The sequence below is a fragment of the Psammomys obesus genome, unplaced genomic scaffold (assembly GCF_907164565.1).
Source record: "Psammomys obesus unplaced genomic scaffold, mPsaObe1.curated_primary_1811, whole genome shotgun sequence".
NCBI classification, from domain to species: Eukaryota; Metazoa; Chordata; class Mammalia; order Rodentia; family Muridae; genus Psammomys; species Psammomys obesus.
In genome coordinates this window covers 164,815-187,536 of record NW_026593874.1, presented here as the reverse complement: position 1 = coordinate 187,536, position 22,722 = coordinate 164,815, and the positions used below count along the sequence as shown (strand labels likewise).

General features: G+C 57.5%; 2 protein-coding genes across 2 annotated transcripts in view; both read left to right on the top strand.

The window, feature by feature from the left end:
* Positions 1–968: 968 nt before the first annotated feature.
* Positions 969–6,918, top strand: Cd79a (CD79a molecule). Its single transcript, XM_055617322.1, has 5 exons — positions 969–3,348; positions 4,489–4,776; positions 4,878–4,996; positions 6,336–6,404; positions 6,505–6,918. The coding sequence occupies exons 1-5, from the start codon at positions 3,282–3,284 to the stop codon at positions 6,616–6,618; spliced, it is 657 nt and encodes a 218-aa protein (XP_055473297.1). The 5' UTR covers positions 969–3,281; the 3' UTR covers positions 6,619–6,918.
* A 687-nt stretch (positions 6,919–7,605) lies between these two features.
* Positions 7,606–22,722, top strand: part of Arhgef1 (Rho guanine nucleotide exchange factor 1) — a 20,031-nt gene continuing 4,914 nt past the window's right edge. The window contains exons 1-15 of the mRNA XM_055617365.1: positions 7,606–7,667; positions 7,864–8,076; positions 12,251–12,292; positions 12,387–12,468; positions 13,031–13,144; positions 15,934–16,032; positions 16,108–16,150; positions 16,307–16,553; positions 16,838–16,867; positions 17,070–17,169; positions 17,293–17,389; positions 17,468–17,503; positions 18,013–18,150; positions 19,061–19,166; positions 21,026–21,171. Of these exons, the coding sequence (XP_055473340.1) occupies positions 7,606–7,667; positions 7,864–8,076; positions 12,251–12,292; positions 12,387–12,468; positions 13,031–13,144; positions 15,934–16,032; positions 16,108–16,150; positions 16,307–16,553; positions 16,838–16,867; positions 17,070–17,169; positions 17,293–17,389; positions 17,468–17,503; positions 18,013–18,150; positions 19,061–19,166; positions 21,026–21,171 (1,555 nt within the window). The remainder of the gene's footprint in view (positions 7,668–7,863; positions 8,077–12,250; positions 12,293–12,386; positions 12,469–13,030; positions 13,145–15,933; positions 16,033–16,107; positions 16,151–16,306; positions 16,554–16,837; positions 16,868–17,069; positions 17,170–17,292; positions 17,390–17,467; positions 17,504–18,012; positions 18,151–19,060; positions 19,167–21,025; positions 21,172–22,722) is intronic.

Here is a 22,722-nt window from a genome sequence, read left to right as displayed (position 1 = left end):
TTAGGGATGGTGGCATACCCCTACAGAGAGTCAGAACCACAAATTTGAGGCCAGCCTGCTCTACACAAGGAGTTCTAGGCCAGCCAGAACTCAAAAAGACAAACAGGAGGCAGAGGCAGGCAGATCCTCTGAGTTCAAGGCCAGCCTGGTCTACAGAGTGAGTCCAGGGCTACACAGAGAAACCGTGTCTCGAAGGAAAAAAAAATGTTAGGTGAGGAAAATGGTAGTTCAGAACACTTGCCTGGCCCAGGAACCCAACACAGAACCAAACATTACAAGAAAAAAGAACACTGGCTGGCTGTTCAGACCACCTGCTGCTCTTCAGAGGCCCTTGGTTCAACTCTTAATGGCAGCTCACAACCTCAGGTAAATCCAGCTCCCAGGGAGCTGACCATGTGCATACAGGCAAAGCACCAGTGAAGATGAAAGGAGAGTTAAACTTCTGTTTTCTGAGACAAGGTTTCTCTGCCCTGGCTGCTCAGGAACTCATGGTAGCTCAGGCTGGCCTCTAACTCACGGAGATCCACCTGCCTCTACCTCAAAAGTAGATTAAGGGTGAACGGTGGGTGAAGCCTGCTGTGCCCTCTTCCAGCCCCAGGAGGCATTCATTGGTCTCTGCCACAGGCCTTGGTCCCCAAACAGCCTGCCGTGTCACTTCCCCTTAGTCACCTCCCCATCTGCACCAGGTTGTTCTCCGCGCCCCCCCCCTCGGTTTTGACCGCCTGACACCCTGCAGGCCTACTGTGCTGCAACAGCTGGCCTTTCTCATGCAAGTAGACCTTGGAACTGCTTCCTTGTTTTCTCGGTTTTTCCTTCCAAAACTACCCTGTCGTTTTTGTTCTGTTGACCTAGGAACTGACCCTGGACCTCACCAGAGCTGCTAAGCCTCTACTCCTCAGGCTCTCCCGCTATTTTTCACTTATTTGGTAATTTGGGGAGGTATTTTATGTGTATGTGTGCACTGCATATGTGCATGAACCCATGGGCCTCTTCAGGAGGCTGTGTTGGATCCTCTGAAACGAGTTACAACTGTACCCCACCCCAGGTGACTGTGGGGCTTGGAACCCGGATCCTCTGCAAGTCAGCATGTGCTCTTAGCAGCTGACTCCGCTCCTGCCCCTATGTTTGTGTTCGTTGGTTGTGATAGGGTCTTGTTGCGGAGCTCTGGCACTGGCCCGGGACTTGTGACAATCCTCTTGCTTCTGCCTCCCTTTTGTTGTTTTATATTTCTCTCCTCTCTCTCTCTCTCTCTCTCTCGTTTTGTTTTTGTTGTTTTGGAGGCAGATTTTGCAGAACAGGCTGGCCTGGAACTGGCCTTTATCCTGTCTCAGCCTCCCAAATTCCAAAATTTGAGGCATATAGCAACACGTCTATTTTTTCCCCTCAAAACAAGGTTTCCCTGTGTGGTCTTGGCTATCCTAGAACTTACCTATTAGACCAGGCTGGCCTCAGATTCACAGAGATCCCACTGCCCATGGCATCCCGAGTGCTGGGATTCCAGGCGTGCCTACCGCGCCCAGCAGCACCCTTGTGAGAGCTGCCTTAAGGATGTAGGTAAGTAAAAAAAAAAAAAAAAAGGATGCAGGTAAGCAAACGTCCGGAGCTTACGGGAGCAGGCAGCCATACCCACCTTATCTCTTCTTTTTATTTACTTGGCTGTGTACATGCCTGTGTGCTTGCTTGCCAGCATACATGTGGAGGCTGAAGCCTGGGCTGTCCTGGAACCAGCTCTGTAGACCACACTGGCCTCGAACCCACAGAGATCCCCCTACCCATTGCATCCTGAGCAGTGGAATTAAAGGCGTGCACCACCATGCCTGGCTTTAGAATTAAATATTTTTAGGGTTTTGTTTTTAGACTTAGTGTCTATATATATGATTGTGAACCATGTGATAGGAATTAAATCTAGTTCCTCAGCAAGAAAAAACAAGTGGGGACGTGCTCTTAACCACTGAGCTGTCTCATCTCTCACCGATAAACTAAGACAAGAAACAGGCTTCCCGAACCCAAAGCCGATATGCTGGCTAAACTGGCTGGCCAGTGAGCTCACTGTCATGCCTTGCCCCACCCCCACAGTCTGTCTGTCCTTATGTGGCCCAGGCTAACCTCTTGATTCATTATTCTCCTGTCTCAGCCTCCCAAATTCCGGGATTAGAGGCATGAGCCATCACACCCTCCTACAAAGGCGGCCCTGAGTCAGCTCCTGAACCTCTGAACCAGTCCGTTGTACGGCCCCGGGCAGGTGACCACGTGCCCTGGCTGAGCCTCGGTTTCCTCCCCTGGAGGATGGTCCCCTTTGCCCTGGTGAGGAGAGGACAGAAAAGAGCTCCAAGGCTGGCCGGTGTTGATGTCACCCAGCGTGCCTGAGGCCCTGGGCTCATCCCTAAGCTATGAGAGAAAAGCTTCGCCAGGCATGGTGGCAATACTCCGAGGAAGGCAGAGGGAAGAGAGCAGGGCTTCCAGAGCACCTGCGGAGGCTGGGGAGTTGACTGGGCGGTTACGAGCGCTGACTCCGTTTCCCAGGGCTCTGTAGCCCTCTTCCGGCCTCCCACAGGTGCCAGGCACACACATCGTACATGTACACGCATACATGCATCCGTGCGAGCTGACACTCATACACATAAAGCGTCATCAATTAATAAAACAGGTGACAATAAGCAGACAAAAAAGATCATTTTCACCTGCATGGCAAAGTCAAGGCCAACTGGGCTAAGTGAAACCCTGTTTCAAAACTGAAAAAGAAGCCAGGAGTGCCCCTCGCTTTTAATTCCAACAGAAGCAGGTGGATCTCTGTGAGTTCAAGGCCAGCCTGGTCTACAAATCACGTTCAGAATAGCCAAGGCTACAAAGAGAAACTCTGTCTCAAAAAATAACAAAACAGAGACAGAGGTTAGAGGGGTTAGAAAGAAAAGGTTGTATTGCTGAGAGCAGGAGCCAGGGTGGAGGGAAGCCTGTGGGCCCGCCTACACCAAGCACCCAGAACTTTGCCTGGCCAGGATCTTTCCCCAGGTTCAGCGGTGCCAATGAACGGGGCCTTGAACCAGCTTCTCCCCCACCCAAGCACTCGAGACTCAAGGGAATTGCGGCCTGTGCAGCTGCAGGGCAGTTCCTTTCTGCTCAGGGCCCGAACCATATGGCAGAGAAAGGCCCAGGGGTGAGGGCCACTGGACCCCATCTCCGTCCCCGGGGCTGAACAGGAAGTGAGCAGGTGCTGGGGTGGAATCGGATACCTCGGGGCCTCTGCAACCCAGACTAAGCAAGCAAGGACTTAGCCAACGAAGATGCCAGGGAGTCTGGGAGCCCTCCGAGCCCTGCCTCTCCTCCTCTTCCTGTCCGAAGCCTGCCTGGGTAATGTGGCCAAAGGGAAGGTGCCATGCGGGGCACGGCTGATGGGAGAGGGGCAGAGCGGAGCCAGAGCAGAGCCAGGCGGGGTGACACACAGGGCACATCCCTTAAAGAAAAGCCAGAACTCAGGAAACCGAGGCGGGAGAAATACTGCTGAGGCCAGCCTGGGCTACATGAGTTCTGTTGAGGCCAGCTTGGGCAATTTACTGAGACCCTGTCCCATCAAGAAAAGGATCAGGGGAAGGAGCCAGGGAGAGCCTCCTATTAGCAAGGCAAGGCTGGAGGAGGCTGGGGAAGGCTGCTGACCCCACAGCACCTACCAGTCTGTGCTCCCTGAGGTAAGGGGAAGGGCTGGCTTTTTTCTGCCTTAATTCTAGATGGAGGGCATGGGTCAGGTTCTCCATTTCCCCTCCCCCACCCAGTTGTGAGCACATGGACCTTCCAGGGGGAAAGGCCATCCACTCAGTGTCCCTAGGAACAGGGGCTGAGGCCCTGCTGTCTTAGTCCTAAGCCCGAAGCCATGAAGCCGAGACCTCCTTCCCCTCCCTTTCTTCCTCACTTCTGACCTGACCTTCCTCTTCCTCCTGTCCCCGCTATGTCCAGAAAGGGGGGCCCATAAGTCCTGTGGGGCGGGAGGGCTTTCAAGGTAAACAGAGTTGGCACCATAGCCACCGTGGCCAGGCCACCCTAGTCTCTCAGAGCCTCCGCCCTGGCCAGACAGAACTCAGGCCCAGTCCCTAGGTTGACACACTTAAATTACATAGGTGAGAAACAGCCTAGGCCAACAAGAGACAAGCCAAGGCCAGTGAAGGACAGGGTCAGGGAGGTGCAGAGCTGGGCTCTAGTCCCTCTTCCCGTAGACTCGGCGATTCCGGGCCCTGCCTGCCCTGGGCCTAAGCTGCGCCCCAACCCCACCCTGGCCTGGATGGGGACCAACGAGAAGGCCTTCCTGAGAGACTCCCTGAGCCGGCTGGGGGCGGGGATGCGGTGAAGCGATGAAGGAGAGAGGCCGCAGGGTGTCTCCCCAGGCCTGGCGTCCTCTCTCTGTCTCTGTCCTTGCCATCAGCGCTCCCAGGAGCTCTGGAGTGGGGCATCAGCGTCATCTCCAGGCCTGACCCACCGTGTGTCCTCACCTCTGCACAGGCCCCGGCTGCCAGGCCCTGACGGTGGCATGGAGTCCGACGTCCGTGACAGTGAACACGGGCAGCAAGGCCCACCTCACCTGCAGTCACGACGGGGGGACCCCTAACATCACGTGGTGGCGCATCGTTCACGGCAACCTCACGGGGCCCCCGGTGTTAGTGGGTGAAGCTCCCGGAGGCGAGCTGGTCCTCTCCAACGTGAACAAGAGCCACCGGGGCTTGTACAGGTGCAGCGTGACAGAAAACAACGTCACGGCATACTCCTGCGGCACTTACCTCCTGGTGCGCCGTGAGTAGCGGGTCCCTGCTGTCCGCACGCCTGCGGGGAGGAGGCTTCGGGGGCGCGGAGAGGACACCCGCCAGGATCTGATCAGTACCCTGTCCCCTCAGAGCCCATCCCGAGGCCCTTCCTGGACATGGGGGAGGGCACCAAGAACCGGATCATCACGGCAGAGGGGATCATCCTGCTGTTCTGTGCCGTCGTGCCCGGGACGCTGCTGCTCTTCAGGGTGAGGCTCCTGATTGACATGTCACCTCAGCTCGCCCAAGACCGCTGAGCCTGGGCTGTGACTCCAGTGTCCAGCCGCTCCTCCGAATTCTGAGTTTCCTCCTACAAAGTTTTTTTGGGGGGAAGGAGAGTAGCCACCAATGTAGCAAAGGGGCTTTAAGAGGCACTGAACCCAAGAGGTGTCAAGGTGTCCCCCGAGGCTTCTTAGACACCCTCTCACTCTCCTCCTGCTCCACCAAGGCACTCCTTGCCAAATCAGACAGGGAAGCCAGGGTCCTCCCCAAACCCTTGCTCCTCCGGAGGCCCCAAGACAAGGTTTTATATTTTAGGTTGGGGTTTCACTCTGTAGTCCTGGCTGGCCATGGACTCACAGAGATCCGCCCCTTTCCGCCTCCGAGCCGCTGCTGGGGTTAAAGGTGTGGGCCGCCTTGCCAGGCCCTCCTACTTATTTATTTCAGTAGAGGTGTGAGAGTCTGGGCCTGTGAGTGCACGGAGATCGGAGAACAACATTCAGGAGTCAGTCTTCTCTCCACTGTGGAAAACCCACACCAAACCGGACCAAACTCATGTCTTCTTTCTTTCTTTTTCTTTTTTGGTTTTTCAAGATAGGGTTTCTCTGTGTGGCCCTGGCTGTCCTAGACTCTCTGTAGAGCAGGCTGCCTTGAACTCACAGAGATCCGCCTGCCTCTGCCTCCTGAGGGCTGGGATCACAGGCACGCTATGTTTTTGTTTGTTTAGATCTTAATCCAGGCTTGCTATATCTTCATAGCTGGTCTGATTCTTCTGTCTCTACCTTCCGAGCACTTCAGTTACAGCCACGTCACCCCAGTTTTTCTTTCTTTTTTAGTGGGGACGTTTTTGTTGTTCAGGCTGGGCTGGAATTCACCGTATAGATACTGGTCTGCAATTCATAATCCTCCTGCCTCAGCTTGCCAAGTGCTGGAATTACAGGTGTTCTCTAATATTATACTTGTCATCCCTGAAAAAAACAGCGTAGGGCCGGCATGATGGCACACACCTCCATCTCAGCAGCACTCAGAGGCAGGCCGATCTCTGGGAGGTCAAGGCCAGCCTGGTCCACACAGTGGGCCAGTGGGACGTAGTAGCAAGCACATCCAACACTCCACTTGAAGGTGAGGCAGGAGGATGGCTCAGAGTTTGAGGCTCATAAGAAGGCAGAGAGGAGAAGGGGGAGAAGAGAATTTGCCAAGATCCCCCTTTGTGGCCTTGGGTGTGCCCCTTCATCTTCCTGATAAAGCGCTTGATAGCAGGATGGGGCCTGAAAAAACCTTTCACCTGCCCCTTGCTCACTGAGGCTCCTGCCCCTTCACCTTCTGCAGAAGCGATGGCAGAATGAGAAGTTTGGGGTGGGCATGCCGGATGACTATGAAGATGAAAATCTTTATGAGGTGAGGACTGAATGGGGGGTGTCTCATTGGGTCCACCCTGGGGTTGACCTGAGGCAGGCGATCCATGCCGGGGTACTGATGTCCACTCTGTCCCCTGCAGGGCCTGAATCTCGATGACTGCTCTATGTATGAGGACATCTCCAGGGGACTCCAGGGCACCTACCAGGACGTGGGCAGCCTCCACATTGGAGATGTCCAGCTGGAAAAGCCATGACAGACACCCCCTTCCCCACGCCCCATCCTGCTGTGCTGCCCGGCCCTGCCTGCCTGCCCTACTCTGGGGTCAGGCCTCACTCCTCCTCTCCCCGTCCCCAGTCCTTGTCCCACCCTTGCCTGCAGACGGCCCCACCCTCCTCTCCCACCTAATTCTGTCCTTCCCCAAGCCTGCCCTGGGTTCCCTCTCCAGTGGGTAATGAGCCCTTAATCGCCGCCTCTAGGGGAGCTGATTACAGCCTCGTTAGTGTCTCCCTCCTCCCAGATCTGTCATGGCCGCTTAAGTGATAATAAATCCTTCCCAAAGCAGCCCTTGGCAGGAGTCATGGATCTCATGAGGCCTGCTCGTCAGAACTGCCAGGGAACCAGGGCAGTAAACTCAAGCCCTCCTTCTGGGCCCTAGCTCTCACCTGCCCACATCTGAGATCTGGGACCAGACAGTCAGTCTTGGTTGGCCCCATACCCCCCAAAAACAGGAAGTCCCGTGGGGAAGTCCCCACCCCAACTGAAGGGTTAGCTCCTTCGTAGGGCCTAACCCTCCCCGTGTCCCTAAGCAAGGGGGAACCAGCAGGGATGTTACCAAATTTAATGTTTCAGCTCTGAAAATACAAGGTATTGTTTCCTGGGGTGGGACCTAACTCCCTCATGGGTTCACCTGAAGGGGCAGATTTGGAGTTTCTGCCAAGAACCTGGGGATGGTGGAGAGGCTCAGGGTGCTGTGCCGCAGGGTCACAGATGGGAAGGACAGACTCGGAGAGGCAGCTAAGGACGGGACTGGGGCAAAGAGGAGATGCGGGAAATCCCCGGAGACAGGAATAGAGGGAAGGCGAGGCGAGAAGCAGACACAGCCTGGCTGGCCTGAGCCCGAGGGTGTGATACCAACAGTCGGAGAAAGGACAAAGCCTGAGGTCTCAGAAGAGTGCTGGATGCCTCTCCCCGGCCCCCTCCCCCGGAGAATGTGGACACACAAGAGACTGAAGAGATCAGGATGGCGGCGCACGCTTTTAGCTTTAATCTCTGCCCTCCGGAGGCAATCGCAGGAGGATCTCTGTAGGTTCGAGTCCTGCCCGGTTTACACAGCGAGTTCGAGTCCAGTCAGGGCTTTGTAGTGAGTGAGTGAGCCCTGTCTCAGACTAGGAAGAGTCTAGAGAGGAAGGGCCGGGGCAGGGGCTGGGCAGGCGGCAGAGGCGGACAAAGGCGGAGGGCAGCCGGGCGGGGCCGGGTGGGGCCGCGCCCTCGGGGAAAGGAGGAGCCGCCCGGGCGGTGAGAAGGGGAAGGAAGCCGAGGTGCCGGGCGGGCACGGGGCGCGGGCAGGAAGCGGGGAGGGGCGGCGGGCGGGGGCTCCGGAAAAACGCCCCGACTTCCTGCCCGCCGGAGCCAGGAAGCCGGAGTCGGGACGCCGGGACCGCCGAGCCCGACCTCGGGCGCCCCGCCGGTCACCTCCCCGCGCGGACACCAGGTACGGCGTCCCGGCCCCGCCCGGCCTCCGCCCCCTCCGCCGGGGGGAAGCGGGGAGGGGACCGGGGGCGGAGGGCCTCCCGGAGGGCGCCCCGGGAGCCAGCCTCGGCTTTCTCCTGTGCCCAAGGGAGCGAAGAGAAAACCCGGCGCGGGGGCGCACGCCTGTCTTCTCAGCAGTTGGGGAAGCAGAGGCAGGAGGGTTGCAGGAGTTCGAGGCTGGCTGGGGCGACCTCGCGTGACCCCGCCTCAAGGGGAAAGACAAAACCGGAGAGAGGGCACCGGTCGGTGCACGGTAGGCAGAGGCGAGCTAGGCTGGGACGCAGGCTCCCGGGAACGATCGCACCCATTTATCAGCGGAAACACCGAGGCCCAGGAGTGGGACCGCCTCGTCTCCTCGTCACTCTGAGCCGGTAGCGGCTGGGACTTGAACTTGAAGCTGTTTCCTGTGAAGCGCTCGCCCCTGCACTCAGGGGTGATTGGTCAGGGCTCCCTAAAATAAACGGCCTGAAGCGGGAGTGGCGGCGTCGAGGACGTCTCGGGAGGCTTGTCTGTCTGTCTGTCCGCCTGCTCCGGGTTGTTGGTTGTACCCTGGGTGATGGCTGTGGGGGAGAGGACGGGAGGCCTGAAGGGAGGCCCCTGCGCTTTGCAGGTCGGTCTGTCGCGAGGAAAGACAGGCTCAGGCGCAGGCCGGCTGGGTGGTCGGTCCGCTGGCTTTGTTGTGTGGGTTCGTGTGCGGGTGCGTGTGTGCTTCCCCGGGTTCCCGCGGGAGGAGCTGACGCTGAGGACAGGGGGAGTCGGTGCGCCGCGTGCACCGGCGCGTGGAGTTAGTGGATCGGAGCTGGGGCGGCTGACGAGGTGGGAGGACCGCCGAGGTCGGGGCAGGGCCCGGGGACCCGGGCGCCGGGGCGATTCCGGAGTGAGCGCTCGCCCGCGGGGCGGGGCCGGGAGAGTGACAGGGGCCGTGGAGACGCGGAAACGCGGGTCCTCCAGGGCGGGCCAGAGCGGCCCGGGCCGCGGAGAGTGGAGTCGCCGAGGCCGGGAGAGCGGCAGGCGGCGGGCTAGAGCGGCCGCGGGGAGGAGTGGAGCCGGCCGCCCGGGCGGCCTCGCGCTGGGCTAGAGCGACTCCGCGGCGCGGGTGGGGGACCCCGGAGCGCGCGCGCGCGGAGGCCTCGGGACCCGGCGCCGCCGTGGCTTCTCTGCCCATCCGACAGGTGAGGTTCGCGGCCCTCCCTCGGCTGCCGTCAGACCCGGCCCCGCGCGTCTTCCCTGCCGTCCGCGCCGCGGACCTCGGCCGCGTCCCGGGGAAGACCCAGGGCTCGCCACGTTCCATAGGTTACGAGAGCCTCACATAGCTTTCGGGCTTCTGCAAGCCTTTCACGGAGACCTGGCTCTTAGTAAGCGTGGCTTCTCATAGATCAAGCCAGGCTCCTGCAGAACCCGCCACTGCCGAGCTCTCGCAGACCTTTAGTTTTCCCTGCAGAATCGCCATCCATCTGGATTCCCGAGGCCCACTCTGTATCTACCAGAATCCGGGGTTATAGACATTCCAGGGCCCTCTTAGGGTTTTCAAGGCTTCTAGAGGTTCTTCGAGACCTGAACACTGCAATCTAAACCCTGTCGGACCCGAGGCTTAGAACCGGGCGCCCTTGTGTGTTTACTTCTGCGGGACCCCACTGCATGAACCTTAACCCCCCCCCCCCCAGCTCAAGTGCAGAGTGCTCCCTCTGCCGGGCAGTAGCAGGCTTCATCAGTTGCCTGTAGATTCTTATTTTCCCAGCTTTACCTGTATCTAATTTTCAGACCACCCGGATCCATATCAGATCCTCTTGGAGCCCAGGCTACCGGAGCTGCTGGCTCCGACCTGGGTGGCCGCTGAGGTCACAGCAGCCCCATGGCTTTCCCAGCACCATCAGACCCGATGTGTCTCAGCACAGGCGAAGATTTTAGTGTCTCAGAGCAGTGTAGTGTGCTGCTGTTCAACTGTGGAGCCAGAGTGCCTGACCTCTGTCCTGTTCCTTATAAGCTATGCCTCAACTTCTCGCTCTTTAAAATGGCAATAAGAATAACAGTGACCCGACCCCTCCGATAAAGCAGTTCAAAATAATGTTGGCTTCATTGGGTCAGTAAGAGGACTAAATGTTTAAACGCCTGTAGACAGACCCTGAGCACTGCATAGAACCTGAGCATGTGTGTGTCCTCTTTGCTGTGTGTGGCACATACTGAGAACGCTTAAAGTGTGAGCTATTCAATACATGTTAACTGTGTGTAAGAATTAGGGTCTTGTGGTGAACATTTGTTCAAATTTTTTACCTTCCTTGGGTTCTCTTTTTTTTGGGGGGGGGATAAGTTAATAAATATTTTTAATAAAGACTTAAGCTTGAGAGTTGAGGAGGCCTTTGAATGACATGTGTGAGAGCCAGGTATGGGGACATACGACTTTGATTCCAGCACTGGGAAGGAAGAGGCAGGCAGTTCTCTGAGTTCAAAACTGGCCTGCTCTAGTGAGTTCCAGGACAGCTAGGGCTACACAGATAAACCCTGTCTCAAGAAAAGAAAGTAAGACACTTGTGAGAAGATGGGTGTGGGTCTAAGAGAAATGGGTTTTCTCTTTTTGGTTGATCTGGTTGCGTTGGTGTTGCTGGGGTTATTGAGCTACACGCCCAAGCTCTCCTTGGCTTCTTTGGGATCTTTCAGTGAGGTGGGTGTTTCCGGTCTGTGCTCCTGGCTTCTGGCCTGGAAGGTGTGGCTGGAAAGGGTGGTCTTTGACACCGTCACCATTTCTCAGGAGCTGATGCTTGTAGTCAGGGATGTAATGGAATTGATAGAGATGGACACATTGCTTTACCTTATAATACCAGAACATGAGAGACCAAGACAGGAGGATGGCCCCAAGCCTGAGGCCAGGCTACAGAATGAAATCCTGTCTAGAAGAAAGAGAAGCGAAAACTGAGTTAATGTGTATGGAAGAACTGTTTAAGGATGCCATGAGTTTAGGTTTCATAATAATCACTATTACTTTGCTGTCCCCCAAGGATCAACTTATGGACCCTGCAGAAAGCCTTATTGTTGAGGATTCAGAATCCTAACTAGGGCTTATTGAGTGCTAGGCAGGAGGCTCTTGGAAGAGGGAGAAGGGTGGGGTCTCTGCCAGCCAGAGTTATAAATAGCTTTGGGGTGTGGGGACCCGCCCCCCACTGGTCCACTCCACCCCTCTTTCCACAGTTCCTTCCCTCCTGACACTGATCCCCATGGCATTAGTCAGACTAATTAGGGCCTGGAAGATGCCACTGAAAGGGGAGAGTGAGAGGGGAGAAAATGGAAAGGAGGGCCAGAGATGGGGCAGACTAGGCATGGAGAAAGAGAGCCAGTGTGCGGCCAGTGTGCGGCTGGGGCTTGACTGAACCAGCAGCAGCTGTGGAAGGACAGCTGTACCGGGAGAGAGAGGGACTCAGGGGAGGGGCCGAGATGGTGGGAGGGTGAGGCAGGTCTGAGGGACGGGGTGGAGACTCGGAGGCCAGGGAGCCACAGCCGCATCGCAGTGAACATCACACACCTGAGGGTCGTGGGCGCTTGAGGCCCAACCCCCGTGGTATTTCTGGGCCGGTAGCTGGGAACTGTAGGGAAAGCGCTGGTGCCTGAGAAGGACTCAGTTTTGTTTTCTTGTGTGGAGGGAGCTGAGGTTGGGGGGTTCGCCCTTGTCACTTCCTGCCACAGGAAGTGGGGCTGCTGGGTTCAGAGGCAGCATCCTGACCGAGGCCTCCACAGATCAGAAGCTAGGGCCCCATACTCTTCCTACCCCTCCTTAAGGACCTTTCCTTTGGTCTTCCTCGTCCCAAAGTCCTTCCCCCCTTGGGAACTAGCCAGTGCCCTGGTTCTCTGGTCCTTCCTTCTTTAGTGACCCAAATTGGTGGCTTTACCTGCAGCCACCCAGCCCACCCATGGACCCATGTGCCTGGGCTCCAGTGCCGGCCCCTCAGGCTCTGCCCCTTGGTCTCTCTGCTTCAGCTGGCCTGTGAAGGGCTCTTTGTGGCCGCACAGAGGCTGCATTCAGCTGAGGAGGCTTGGGGTGGGGGTGCTGTTTACTCACCTTCGGCACCTGGGCCAGGAATCAGTGAGTAACTGCCCGGCCTCAGGCGCTTCCTCTCGCCCCTCCTAACCGCTGATCCTCTCCGCAGCCCTGTGGAGTCCTGGAGATGGAAGAAGTCGCCGGTGGTGCGGTGAGTGGCTGTGCAGACAGGAGAACTGAGCCAAGGTGGGGGAACTCCGTGAATCGGGGCACCCTGTGGGCTGAAGTGATGTCTCCCCTTGCAGGCCCCAGGGCCCCCCCCGGGCGGGCCTGGTGTCGATCATCATCGGGGCCGAGGATGAGGATTTTGAAAACGAGCTGGAGGCGGTGAGCAGGATGGGGTGGGAAAATGTCCACCAAGCTCTTCATCCTCTGGTGTGCCCTCCCTGCTCATCTGGCATCTGTCGTCTTCCTCGTGTGTTCCTTATCTCTCTAGGCATCTTCCTCACTAACCCCCAGCTTGACTCACATGCCTTTTTTTTCTTATTAATTACACTTTATACATTTTGTATCTTCCCATAAGCCCCTCCCTCCTCCCCTGGTGATCCCACCCTCCCTCCCCCTTCTTCATGCATGCCCCTCCCCAAGTCCACTGATAGGGGAGGTCGTCCTCTCCTTCCCTCTGATCTTAATCTATCAGTTCTCCTCAGGAGTGGCTGCATTGTCATCATCTGTGGCCTAGTATCACATGCCTTTTCAATAGCCTCAAATCTCATCCCTTTCCAATTACTTGCCCTTGCCTTCTGGGTTGTAGCGTAGACGTGTCTGCCCCATTTCCCAGGAGTCTTGGAGCCATTGAGAGGTGCCAGGGGCTGGGTTGGGCAAGCCTGAGCTGTGTCTTCTTGTGGCACTCAGCGCCCTTGTCCCCACCCTCGTCCCCACCGTCCAGAACTCGGAAGATCAGAACAGCTGGTTCCAGAGCCTGGAGCAGGTGAAGTACCGCCCGGCCCACCTCATGGCCCTCCTGCAGCACGTGGCCCAGCAGTTCGAGCCAGGACCTCTGGTGAGGATACGGGGTGGGGGATGAGGGCCGAGGGGGACATCCAGAACTCAGCCTGAGTGTCAGAGTGTCAGAGCCGCGGCGGGGTGGAGAAAGCAGGCATGTGCTGTAGACAGGCGTAGATGCCCGAGAGCCTCGGCCAGCAGTGGGCAGGAGTCGCTGGAGCCCAGCACCCTTGCAGATGCCATGCCCTGCCCCCTTCCCTGCCCGTGGCAGCACTCCGTGTGGTGACACTGCCCCTCACCGAGGCAGCCACCCAGCGAGGCCTCCTCAGCGGGTGTCAGCATTGGAGACTTGGTGCTTTTAAGCAGGTCAGACCTAGGGGGCGCTGCAGACCTTGATCACATACCAGGCAGACCCATGTGGCTGCTCACCTAGAGGCTTTCTTGAGCCTGGCGTGATGATACCCACCTGTGACCCCAGCACACGTGAGGCCGAGGCAGGAGGATTGCCACACCTTCGTGGTCAGCTGAGGTTCTATGGCAAGGCCTAACCTCAAATAAAAGAAACCCCCAGGGCCAGGCAGAAGATCCCCAGGAGATGCAGATTTGCACCCATGTGGTCCAGGAACACCCACAGAATAGACGCCAGGCCCTGGTGGAGCAAGAAGCTGCAGCATTGGGGGGAGGTAGGGAGGGAGGCGAGGCCTTTTCCTAAGAAGACTCAGCATCCAGGACAAAGCACTTGTCGGGGGAATGCAGAGGACCCCAGAAAGCAAGGAGACTGAAAGATAGCATGGGCAGGGACACCCCAGGCTGAAGGACACAGAAGACGAGGGCGGAGCTCGTTTGTTAGAATGTGTGCCTAGCAGGAACAAAGGCCCGGGGTTGAGCCTGGGCACCGTACAGAGCAGACATTGTGAGCCAGGCCTGTAATCCCGCACTCAGCCGGAGAAGGGAGGAGGATCAAGACTTCAGGGTCATCCTCGGCTACATAGCAAGTTTGAGGCCAGCCTGAGCTACATGAGACCTTGTCTCCAAAAAAAAAAAAAAGTTCTGCCTGCACTAGAGTGAGTCTTCAAGCACAAGTAAGGACATGTCACTTGCCAGGCAGCAGCCTCGGGAGCCAGGACAGTCAGAGACCCTCTCTTCCCAGTGGTACCCACCCAGGGTTGGCATCAGGCAGTAGAGGTGTCTGGCAAGAAAGAGTGAGGCCCACCTGTCCACCCCTCTGTTGTCCGTTCCTCCCTGCCCTGTGCCCCGGGGAGGTAGCTCACGGTGTTTGTCCACAGTCAGACAGGCTGCCTGGGTTTGAACCTGGCTCTGCCATGTGGTGTTGAGCAGCATATTTATTTAGTGTTGGCACTGAGGAGTGAACTCAGAGTCTTAGCCATGCTCAGCAAGCCGCCGCCACCTTGCTGCATCCCCAGCCCTCGTTTTTATTCATTTTTGTTTCTTCTTTCCTTCTTTCCTTCTTTCCTTCTTTCCTTCTTTCCTTCCTTCCTTCCTTCCTTCCTTCCTTCCTTCCTTCCTTCCTTCCTTCCTTCTTTTTTGAGATAGGGTTTCTCTGTGTAGCCCTGGCTGTCCTGGACTAGCTTTGTAGACCAGGCTAGCCTTGCACTCACAGAGACGCACCTGCTTCTGACTTCCAAGTGTTGGAATTAAAGGCGTGTAGCCCTATACCCAGCTCTTTTTAAATGTTTTGTGTTAAATTTTAATTTTGTGTCTGAGCATGTGTTGCGGGCCTGTGTGCAGGTACGTGTGCACCGTGGTATGTGTGAGAAGGTCAGAGGACAAGTTCCAGGAATCGGCTCTCTCTTTCCATCACATAGTCCCCAGGGACTGAACTCCGGTCGGCAGACCTGGCAGCAGGCAGCGCCGAGCTGTCTCTCTGGCCCTGCCTTGGTTTTGAGACGGGGTCTCCCGGTCAGGGAGCTTTGGCCAGGGTGCCAGGCGTGAGCTCCGGGAACCCGTCTGCAGTGTGTGGAGACACAGGCTGCCAGGCGTGGTTTTCCGTGGGGGCTGGCGGGTGCTGAGATGCTCTTGAACACCTGCGCTTGCCTTCGGAGCCGCCCCGGAGCCCTCCCCCTGCTGTCTGAAGGAGCCTGCAGGAGCCCGGGCTGGCCGTCAGCAGTCCTGCTCTGTTTCCCAGCGAGCGTGGGTGTACCAGCTGTGCTGGGTTGGCCTTATATTTTGAGATAAGGTCCTCTAAGTTGCCAGGGTCACCCTTGAATTTTGATCCTTTGGCCAGGCAGCTTAAGCTCTGTTTTCTTTCCTTTTGGTGGTGGTTTGTGTTTTTGAGACAGGGACTTTGAACTTCTTGGTCTTCCTGCCTGAACTCCCCAAGGCTACGATTGCAGGCCTGTGCTAGCACACTCAGCTTTGAACTCCTTTCCCCCATACACACCGCTCTTTTTAGTAGCAGGCAGGATCCTCCTAGCCTGACCTCACACCCACTGTTTTAGCCGGAAAGTGACAGGGTTACAGTCATGCACCCCTGTATATACCTGAGTTCAGTATCCCCGCCTACAAAATGGTGGTAATGGAGGTCTCTGTGATGGGCAGGTTCCTGAATGGCCTGTGGTATACCTGCCAATTCTCAGAATAACTGGTAGAATTAGCTAGTTGTAAAAATTGGAAAAGAAAGTGTTGATAGCAGTGAGGATCTGGGGAGTCCTCAGGGCCACAGGCCCGGGCTGCAGGGGCAGAGGTCGGAACATGCTTTGCAGAGGACCATGTCTGAACCTCACAGATAGACAGACAAACAGACAGGGGTCACAGAGCCTCGTAGGCTCTTCCGAGAGGGAGTGTGATTGTGAGGCCAGGAGAGAGAGACCCTCTCTGTGTCCCCAGCTCTGCTGCCTGCATGCGGACATGCTAAGCTCACTGGGCCCCAAAGAAGCCAAGAAAGCCTTCCTGGACTTCTATCACAGCTTCCTGGAGAAGACAGCGGTGAGCCACCTCCCAGTGTCACCCTCAGACCCTTTCCACCAGGGCCTCCTGGGGTGAACTTCCTGTCTCCTGCAGGTTCTGCGGGTGCCAGTTCCTCCCAGTGTGTCTTTTGAACTTGGTAAGGAGGGGGTGGGTAGACTCTGTGACTCAGTCATTCATTCTTGGGGGTGGCATCCCAAGGAGATACTAGAACCCCCGGTGGGTGGGGACAGTGACCCAAGGTAGGAGCCAGGCCCCCTGCAGCCTGGTCTCCAGCCCTTGCATACGTCTGTAGACCGTACACGGCCCGACCTCATCTCTGAGGATGTCCAGAGGCGGTTCGTGCAGGAGGTGGTTCAGAGCCAGCAGGCTGCCGTGACCCGGCAGCTGGAAGACTTCCGCTCCAAGCGGCTCATGGGCATGACGCCCTGGATGCAGGAGCTGAGCCTGCTGGAGCCCTGGATCGGGAAAGACCGAGGCAGCTATGAGGCCCGGGAGCGGCACGTGGCGGAGCGGCTGCTCGCCCAGCTGGAGGAGATGCAGTGAGTAGGGCCCAGGCAGCCAGCCTCCAGTTGTGCGTCCGAGTCTTGTGCGTCCGCGCCCCGCCGAGAGTCTCGTCCTGCCTCACTTTTAGAAATGCGGGGTCCCACTGGAGTTTCTGGGCCTTGTCTATGGCCATGTGTTTGGATCTAGCACTTGTGTGGCAGGAATGGCCCTTAGAAGGCCACGCTCCTCCTGTCTTCCCCTGTTGGCTGAGGAGAGGGCAGCCCTGGTGTGCCCCAGTGGACACGGGAGCTAGGCTTGTGCTTTTTCCTTCTCTCTGCAGACACACCATCTCCTCAGATGAAGAGAAAAGGTGATGGCCGTGGAGTATTGGGAAAGGAAGGCAGATGGGCTGGCCTGAGGGAAGCTGTGGCCTCTGTGGAGCTGTGGGAGGGAGCTGCTCCTTTCCGCTAACCACAGGAAGTGGTTGAGATTGTGGGGACTGTCTTTGTCGCTGGAGACACAGTTGCTCCTGCTTGTCCCCCAGGCCCCACCTCACTGTCTCCTCCCCTCAGTGCTGCTGTGATCACTGCCGTCAGCCTGTATATGCGCCATCTGGGGGTTCGGACCAAGAGTGGGGACAAGAAGTCAGGGAGGAACTTCTTCCGGAAAAAGGTGCTGAGGTCAAGTCTGGCCCTCTCCGTCCTAGAATGCCCAGGGGCAGCTTGGTGACTGGACACCCGGAGTTGCTTTTCTGCTTTATGTCACTGTGGAAACCCTGCTGTCACCTTCCTACAGGTGATGGGGAATCGGAGGTCAGATGAGCCCCCCAAGACAAAGAAAGGGCTGAGTAGCATCCTAGACCCCGCCCGCTGGAACCGGGGAGAGTCGTCTGGTAAGAGGGCTACCTCAGCCTTGCCCACCCTGTTGGTCCCAGGCTGCCCGAGCTCACCAGCTCACTCTTCTGTTTCAGCTCCAGATTTCCGACATCTGAAGGTCGAGGTTGATGGTAATGGACTAGCTAGGGTGTCCGTGCTATGTCTGAGGGGCCTCGGCTGGGTCTGAGGGAGGAGGCTGGGCCAGGATCCCTGGTCTGAGGGAGGAGGCTGTCCTGACCTCTGGTCTGAGGGAGGAGGCTGTCCTGGACCCCTGGTCTGAGGGAGGAGGCTGGGCCAGGATCCCTAGTCTGAGGGAGGAGGCTGGGCCTGGACCCCTGGTCTGAGGGAGGAGGCTGAGCCTTGACCCCTGGGTCTGAGGGAGGAGGGCTGGGGTCTGTACCCCTGGGTCTAAGGGAAGAGGCTGTCCTGGACCCCTGGTCTGAGGGAGGAGGGCTGGGTCTGAGGGAGAAGGGCTATCTTGGATCCCTGGGTCTGAGGGAGGATACTAGGCGGAGAGCTCCCGAACCTTGGTCAAGGAGGGAGGAAGAAGGCTGAGAACACAGTGTCTTAGCTTCCTGGATATAGCAGCAGATGAGGCTAGAGGCCTTTGTTCTCTCATTTTCTCTTTCTTCTCCCACAGAGAAACCAAGCCCTGCAGACCGGAAGGGAGGCCTGGCCGTGCCTTCTCGGGACAGAACTGTTGGTCCTCCTGGGCAGGACAACCCAGGAGTGTCCCTGCACCCCCTGTCTGCCGACAGCCCCGACGCCCGGGACCCAGGTAAGCGTCTTCCGAGCTAGGACAGGAATTTCGTGAGGCCTTCAGCCCCCACTCAGATGAAAGCCTCTGTATACCCCTTGAGAGCTCTTTGTTCTCAGCATCTTTTTCCACTCTTGGTCAGGGGTAGTAATTGGCCCCTACCTCAGTGTACCATTTGTGCTCTGACCTCAGTCCTGGTACCATGCCTCCTTATCCCTGAACTAGGTTTCTTGTGGTGGTGTTGTTTTGGGGCTTTGGGTTTAGCACTGGGGATTGGAACTCTCCTCACACATGCTAGCGAGCTCTGTGCCACCAGGCTCACCCCTCACCTTCACTGCTAGACTGATGAGCCCTATGCTCCTGACCCCACAATCCAACTGTGTCCACCAGTCCCTGCCGTCTGAGTGAGGCTAGTCCACCTTCCAGGTGACATTTCCCTGTCCTCTTGGATAGTGAACCCCAAAGCTCCCTCCCGATGGGGCTATTGGTCTCTTATCTTAGCCCCTTGGATCCCAGAAGCTTGCATAATGGTTCAAATCCCTCCTGCAGCTTACTTGTGCTGTGTTCTGGAACCCGCTTCCGCCTCTGAACTCCAGTGTGCTCACCCCTCATGCTCTATCTATCTCCCTTAAGGCTGTTGGCTCAGGGGCTGAGAAGGGCAGAGCCTCTGGTAGGGCTGCAGTCTAGTTGAATGGCTTGCACAGAGGACACCCTGGTTCTGTGACAGCTCCCCGCTTCTGGCTCTAGCCCCACCCAGTGTTCTCCCAGGTCTGAACATGTTTCTGTCCTCTCGTATTAACCACTGAGCGAAGAGTATTAACTACTGCGCCAGGCACTGAGTGTCCCCAAGTCGGAATCCGAGGCAGCTGCAGGGGAGCACTCATACCAGAAGCCTTCCAACCAGCTCTTTTCCCCTCCCCTGTACCCACAGGTGTGGATAACCCCCAGGAGCTGGGGGACGCACCCCCACATGGCCCTACAAGCCTGGAGTCCCTACCCCCCCCAGAGAGCACGGAGGAGAATGTGGAGACAGAGAGGTGTCTGGCTGTGGGTCTGGGCGGGCCAGGGCCGAGTAGCATATAGGGCGGGAGGCCGCTTGGGATTGCTGCTTCAGTGTGCATCTGCCTGTCCGCAGTGGCCTCTTCTGCTGGCCCTTCTTCCCTGCCCGCCTCTGGCCTTCCTCTCTCCCTTGTTTTCTCTCTCCCTTTCTTTCCCCCTTCTCCATTCTGCCTGCCCTCTGTTGTTCCTCCGTCTTTCTCCATTCTGCCTGCCCTCTGTTGCTCCTCCGTCTTTCTCTTTATCTGTTTCCGGCCTTCTCTGTCAGGTTCTCTTCCCCCTTCCCTCCTTGTCCCCACTCTCAGCTTCTCACTCTCCATCTTCTTCCTCTCAGTAAGCTCTGCCTCCCTCATGGCCCTGCTCCTGGTGTCCCTGCCCCCCCACCATGCTCCATGCTGTGTCCTGGGGGCCTTGTCCCCCTCACAGTTGGGGGGCAGGCTCTGCCCCCTGCCTGTCCTTGTGCCGCTGCTTTGGGGAACCCTTGGTGGGATTGGGGAGCTGGGTTGGGCACACCTGGTCCACCTCTGACCCTGTGCCCTCTTTCCCCAGAAAGTGGAAGAGGTGGGTACCTGGGCCCTGGGTGGGGTGAGGGCCAGCCCTCCCCCATCTCCCCCAGCCCCTCCCCCTCCCCATGGCCACCTCCTCCCCTTCACCCCCTCTGGGGTGAGGTGGGTAGGTATGTCACCCTCCCGATCCAGCTAAGTATGGAAATCCCTTCTCCTTGACCCTCATACCCAACCTCGGGGAAGGGAGGGGGTGTTCCTGTGGGCTACAGTGGGTTTCCGTCCCTCCCAAATTTCAGAACCCTTGGGGTCCCACCCCTGGTACTCCCAAAGTCCTATCACTTCTGACTCTCTTCTCTCCTGTTGCTTGTTTCGTCCCTGACCCGGTCTCCCCTGTTCCTGTCCCTGTCCCTGTCCTGTTGCTGCCCTCGTCTTCCTGTCCCTGTCCTGGTCTGTCCTGGTCTCCCTGTCCCTGTCCTGTCTCCCTGTCCCTGTCCTGGTCTCCCTGTCCGTGTCCTGTCTCTCTGTCCCTGTCCTGGTCTGTCCTATCTCTCTGTCCCTTGTCCTGTCCCTGTCCTGGTCTGTCCTGTCCCTGTCCTGTCTCTCTGACCCTGTCCTTTGTCTCTGCTGTCTGTCCCTGTCCTGGTCTGTCCTGTTTGCGGTCCTGTCCTGGTCTGTCCTGACCCTGGCCTGTCTCTCTGACCCTGTCCTTGTCTCTGCTGTCTGTCCCTGTCCTGGTCTGTCCTGTTTGCGGTCCTGTCCTGGCCCTGTCCTGTTTGTGGTCCTGGCCTGGCCCTGTCCTGTTTGCGGTCCTGGCCCTGTCCCTGCTTGATCTTCCCTGTTGCTGTCCCTGGCCTGGCCTCTGCCTGACTCTGTCCTTGGCCTCGGGGTCCAGGCTATCAGGGCGTCTGGGGCGCTCAGAGAGCCTCCGGGTGAGTGACCGCCGCCGGCCTTCCCGGGGCAGCCTCGGGGCTAAGGGCCGGGGTGGGGGCCGTTCCCGGAGCGACGTGGACATGGACCCGGGCTCTGCCACGGCCGTGCTTGGCCCTACCCGACGAGCCACGTATGTCACTTCCCCCTGATTGGTTGAGGAACCTAGAGAGTTGGGAGGTGGTGGGTTGATTAGACACTCAGAGGAATAGACGGCCAGTGTCTGAGGTTGCGGGGACCAGCTGTGGACAGCACAGGCCATTGAAGAGCTGGGAGGGGGTCTCTGCTCTCTAGAGGTCTGGGGGTTGGTCTGCATCAAATGTTAGGGCCACAGAGGGGTGTAACTAAAGAGCCAGAGGCTCCCTTGAGGTGCTCCAGGCTGGGCCTAAGAAGGTGTCTGTCCACAGCCCGGAGCCTGGAGATGATGGGGAGCCAGGACGGTCGGGCCTAGAACTGGAACCAGAAGAACCTCCCGGCTGGAGGGAGCTGGTGCCCACAGACACCCTGCTCAGCCTGCCCAAGAGCCAAGTGAAGCGGCAGGAGGTCATCAGCGGTGAGTGCTCCCCTGAGTCCTCACCGCAGCCAGGGATGCCACCGTGCTGCCAAGGCAGAGGCCAAGAGAGAGAGAGCAGCTGCATCCCAGCAGGACAGCTGGACGCATGAGCTGCAGGGCAGACTCCATGAGGGCCGGGTGCCACGGTCACAGCCGTGCTTCCAAAGACAGCGTCGACGTCAGGGGCCAGGCGCAGCCAAGCCTGCCTGTCACCCCAGCCAGGCGCCCTGGGGATCAGGAGGCCGAAGGGAAAGAGGATCACGAGGTCAAGGCCCGTGAGGTAGCTTAGTGGGTGAAAGGGGCCTGCTGCAAAGCCTGACAACTGCCAGGACCCAGGGGGAGAACTGTGTCCACAGCTATCTTCTGACAGCCACGTGGATGCCGTGGCTTGCACATGAACGTGCATGGGTGTGGGTTTGTCTGTGAACGTGTAGTTTTTTGGTTTTATGAGTCAGGGTTTTTCTGTGTAGCCCTGGCTGTCCTAGAACTTGTTCTATAGACCAGGCTGGCCTTGAACTCAGAGATCTGCCTGCCTCTGCCTCACAAGTGCTAGGATTAAAGGCATGTGCCACCATGCCCGGTGTAAAACTGAAACTCACTTCAATCTACCCCTTGGCAGAAGCAGGCATATCTCTGTGAGTTCTAGGCTGGACTGGACTACGTAGCGAGTTCCAGGACTACATCAAGAGAAACAAAGAAAAAAAGGGAAAAGGAGCCAGAAACAATAGGAAACTGCTTCCCCCACTGCCCTTTTTGGGCTTTTTGTTTTGTTTTGAGACAGGGTGTCTGTGTAGCTCTGGCTGTCCTGTACGCACTCTGTAGACCAGGCTGGCCTCGAACTCACAGAGGTCTGCCTGCCTCTGCCTCCCGAGTGCTGGGATTAAAAGTGCGTACCACTGTACCTGGCATGTTTTATTTTGTTGGTTTTGTTTTGTTTGTTTTTGAGGCAGGGTCTTTAAACTAGCTCTGACTGTCCTGGCACTCACTGTGTAGGCTGATCTCCCCGTGAAGGCCTGCACCACCGCGGCCAGCCATTTTCAACTTGTTTGTTTGTTATATAATTTGTTGACTTTTATTATATATGTGAGTATTTTGTCTGTAGCAGTGGGGACCTCGTGCCTTCGGGTCCCCTGAGGCCGAAGTTACAGATGGTTGTGAGCCCCACTTCTGCTGTGGAGCTCCTAAAGTGTGGTGGCTACAGCTGAGGCCCGCAGTTGGGTTTCCTTTGCATTTGTGATGGCTAAAGGGAAATAGCAGCATGTGGCTAGGTTACAAAGCATCTTTCCCACCAGAAAAGCAGCATTCAGGGTGCTGAGCGTGGTGATGGCTGCCTGCAGTTCCAGCCCTTTAGAGACAGTGGTGGGAGGGCCAGAGGTGAAAGGTCATGCGAGGCTCCACACACATGCACACCATCGTCACCTACAGTGCGTATGTCTCCACACAGACTGCTGTCACTGGTTGTTCCGCCTGCCTGAAAGTGCGTGCGCGCGCACGGCTGCGCATGCCTGTGCACGGCTGCGCATGCCTGTGCACGGCTGCGCATGCCTGTGC